Source organism: Nematolebias whitei, chromosome 14 (genome assembly GCF_014905685.2).
Source record: "Nematolebias whitei isolate Nwh7 chromosome 14, NemWhi1, whole genome shotgun sequence".
NCBI lineage: Eukaryota > Metazoa > Chordata > Actinopteri > Cyprinodontiformes > Rivulidae > Nematolebias > Nematolebias whitei.
Window position 1 is genome coordinate 2878837 of NC_056511.1, and position 3197 is coordinate 2882033.

General features: G+C 46.6%; 1 protein-coding gene across 1 annotated transcript in view; it reads right to left on the reverse strand.

The window, feature by feature from the left end:
- Nucleotides 1-3197, reverse strand: part of LOC119420381 (polypeptide N-acetylgalactosaminyltransferase 10) — a 107402-nt gene that overhangs the window by 5793 nt on the left and 98412 nt on the right. The window contains exon 9 of the mRNA XM_037687766.1: nt 569-790. Coding sequence (XP_037543694.1) covers nt 569-790 — 222 coding nt within the window. The remainder of the gene's footprint in view (nt 1-568; nt 791-3197) is intronic.

Consider the following 3197-nt stretch of genomic DNA (forward strand, 5'->3'; position numbering starts at 1 on the left):
CTTGGATTTTGACGTAAACCCAATTTTTGATGGTGACTTTTCTTACACCTAGATGATGCAGCTAAACTCTAACATGGACGGTGGTACCTAGCTTACTGTTCAAGCTATCGTGCTCAGAAGATGGACGCCTGGATGGTACTTCCATGTCCCCTCCACACTGCGACGGGGGACAATGATGGAGGACAAATAAGTCCAGCCTTCCATCAGGAGTTGTGACGGCTCTGAGTTTGACACTCAGATCATTCGTTGTAGCATTTTATGTCAATCTTTGAAAACAGAACTACAATACTTACATTTTAAGAGTTTCATTGAAATCTGTACGGTGGTTTTTATTTTTTTATTTTAAGGTCAAGCTCATAAGTTCATCAGCTGAAGATGAACTGATTGAAATAATTACTTTTTGAAAGTTTTATTAAAATCTATCCTGCGCTTAATAAGATATTCTTCCAATGGTGCTGACAAACCCAGGGACGTTTAACCACTTCAGCTCTGGGTGACAGGAAGTGCTGCTTATGTTCAGACTTCTGTTCTGAACTGAGAAGGAGTGAGTGGACCTGAAGGAGCGTACCTCCCCCCACGCGGCCGCAGGAGGCTCCACCGGTGGGTAGTGTTTGGGCAGGTCCCAGGCCACCTCCTGCATGAACCACTTGAAGTTGTTGCAGTTCAGCCGGCTGCGCAGCTCCTTCTGCGTCATCGTGTCTCCTGCAGAGATGTGGCGGTACTCGGGCCGGCGCTGGTAGATGTACTCGGCGTACTCGTCCATCCAGACCTCTGCGACCCGCTTCAGGTTCTGAAAGCAAACATGTTCACGTTGCATGACGTCAGTGATGGTTGATGGGAGGATCAGAGCATCATATCCTGACCGAAACAAAAACGACTCCATCTCTCGTACGTCCACAACGACAAAACGATCAAAGCCTGAGTAAGAGGGGGTCGGTCGTGTTCATCCTGTCATCGTTCCCCGACACGAGTTGTTGTCATGAAGTGAATCTTCTCCAGACACACAGAGCAGGACGCAGAAAAGACTCAGTCGTCGTGTTTCTCTTTCAATCTGCAGCTCCTGGCGCTGCGATGCATCACTTCTATGAGTTCAACGTGATTTGAAAGTATTCGCTGTGACGAATGTTTATTAAGAGACTAATAACTAAAACGATCATTAAAATAAAAACAGCCAACCTGGTGAAAAGGAAACCTCAGCTGAATCAGGCTGCTCTGCAGAGGTCAGCACCGAGTGGAAGGTTCACCAGATCCTGACGCAGCCTGGGCTCAACGTACCGCAGTAAACTTTACTATTAAGTAACTTTACGATGAAAATGTGCAGATTTTCATCAGTTTTATTAATACTGTCATCTGAATGGTTCCTGTTAAAGATGTTTGCTGAATAATTCCAGCTCTAAAGACTGAAACAGTTTCAAAGACAAATCCTGGATGAACGGTTCAGTTTCTACACGAATGTTCCAACCAGGACCGCTCGGAGGCCGCAGTCCGGCTGGACGGCCATGTTCCCGCTAAACACCTTAGATCTTAGCGCTCTTTGCTAACGAGTCATCGGCGCAGGCTACAGGGTGATGCTGTGAACTCTGATGAACATGATGTTTAAAGCTGATGCACAAGGACTTCCAGTCTGGTTTGGAAACGTGAGTCTTGATTCGTCTCCAAAGGACCTCTGGCTGCTTCAGACGTGGTTTCATCCTGTTACATCTTGGTGCTGATGCTGCGTACGCAGACTGAAACATCAGGATCACAGGCTCAGCTTGTAACAGCTTCATGTTCTACATATTTAATTGATGCTAAAGCTCTAGTTGTTTTGTTTTAAATAAAAATAAAAGTGCATGAACCAGAGCGACACCTCGTCCTCAAACAAAACTACAGCGTTTGTAAAATCTTCTGCGGGGCTCGTTCCAAACGAAGCTGAAATCAGAACATCTGTCGTCATAAACACGATGAGAACAGGACAAATGTTCGCAGCTTTGATGAAAATCAGAATCGAACACGGACGACTCCAACAGGACTGGCTTCATGCACGCAGGTGAAGACTGTGCACGTGTTCAATCACAGATTCACCCGTTTGAAGCTTTTGAGGAGTGAAGGCTGGAAAACAAGAGGCTGTCGGTTCCTGAAGTCTGTTCATGTCCCTGAGAAGACGTTGGTGCTCAGAGGTTGGAATGATGGGAGGAACAAGAATCCAGGCTCAGCAGCGCGCCCAGAAAAAAAACAAGAATAAAAACGTCTCCTGCAGCCTGGGAGGAACAGATGTAGAGGAGGAAGCTTCCAGCCACACGTCCCTGCGGCAGCGCTCATCGCCTGCAGCCAAACTGCAGCTCTGCAGCCTTCAGGTGAGTCTGAGGCACGGCTCGGATCCTCCTGATCCCCCTGCAGGCCGACCGCGTGCTCAGATCCTCTGACGGTCTGTTGGAGGAACACTCTGCACCTGCTGAACAAAACGACTGCTTTTCCTCTGCAGATTTTATTCTTGGGGAATTTCTTTATTTTACTTCAGCGTGAAACGATTGTGCTAAAAGAGAAAAGTACGGAGGAGAAGACAAACCTTGTTTTGCTCAGGAGAGACACTGGTCACGGCTTGAAGAGTCTTCTCTCGCATGACAAATAAATTAAACTGTGACTCTCCTAAAGAGTGCTGAGTGAGTCATCCATGTCCAAAACAATGATGGGGCGGAGTCAAGAGAATCTGAGGTTAACTGCCTCTAAACCAGGGGTGTCCAACACATTGACCATGATCTACAGGTCCATCTCAAAGGGATTCTGGGTAGATGCATTAAAAAACAGACGTCAGATGATCATCATCTATGAAATGTGTCTCTTGATTGACAGACAGAGCAGCCAGTCTGAGGCCCCGTTTACACGACGTGAAACATTCGATCATTTCCAGACAACATCCTCATCCTCTCTAAACTGAAGGTTTCTGAGTCCAAACTTCTCCAAACTGTTCCAAACTGTTCCAAACTGCTCCAAACTTCTCCAAACTGTTCCAAACTGCTCCAAACTGCTCCAAACTGTTCCAAACTGCTCCAAACTTCTCCAAACTGTTCCAAACTGCTCCAAACTGCTCCAAACTGTTCCAAGCTACTCCAAACTGTTCCAAACTTCTCCAAACTGTTCCAAACTGTTCCAAACTGTTCCAAACTGCTCCAAACTGCTCCAAACTGCTCCAAACTGCTCCAAACTGCTCCAAACTG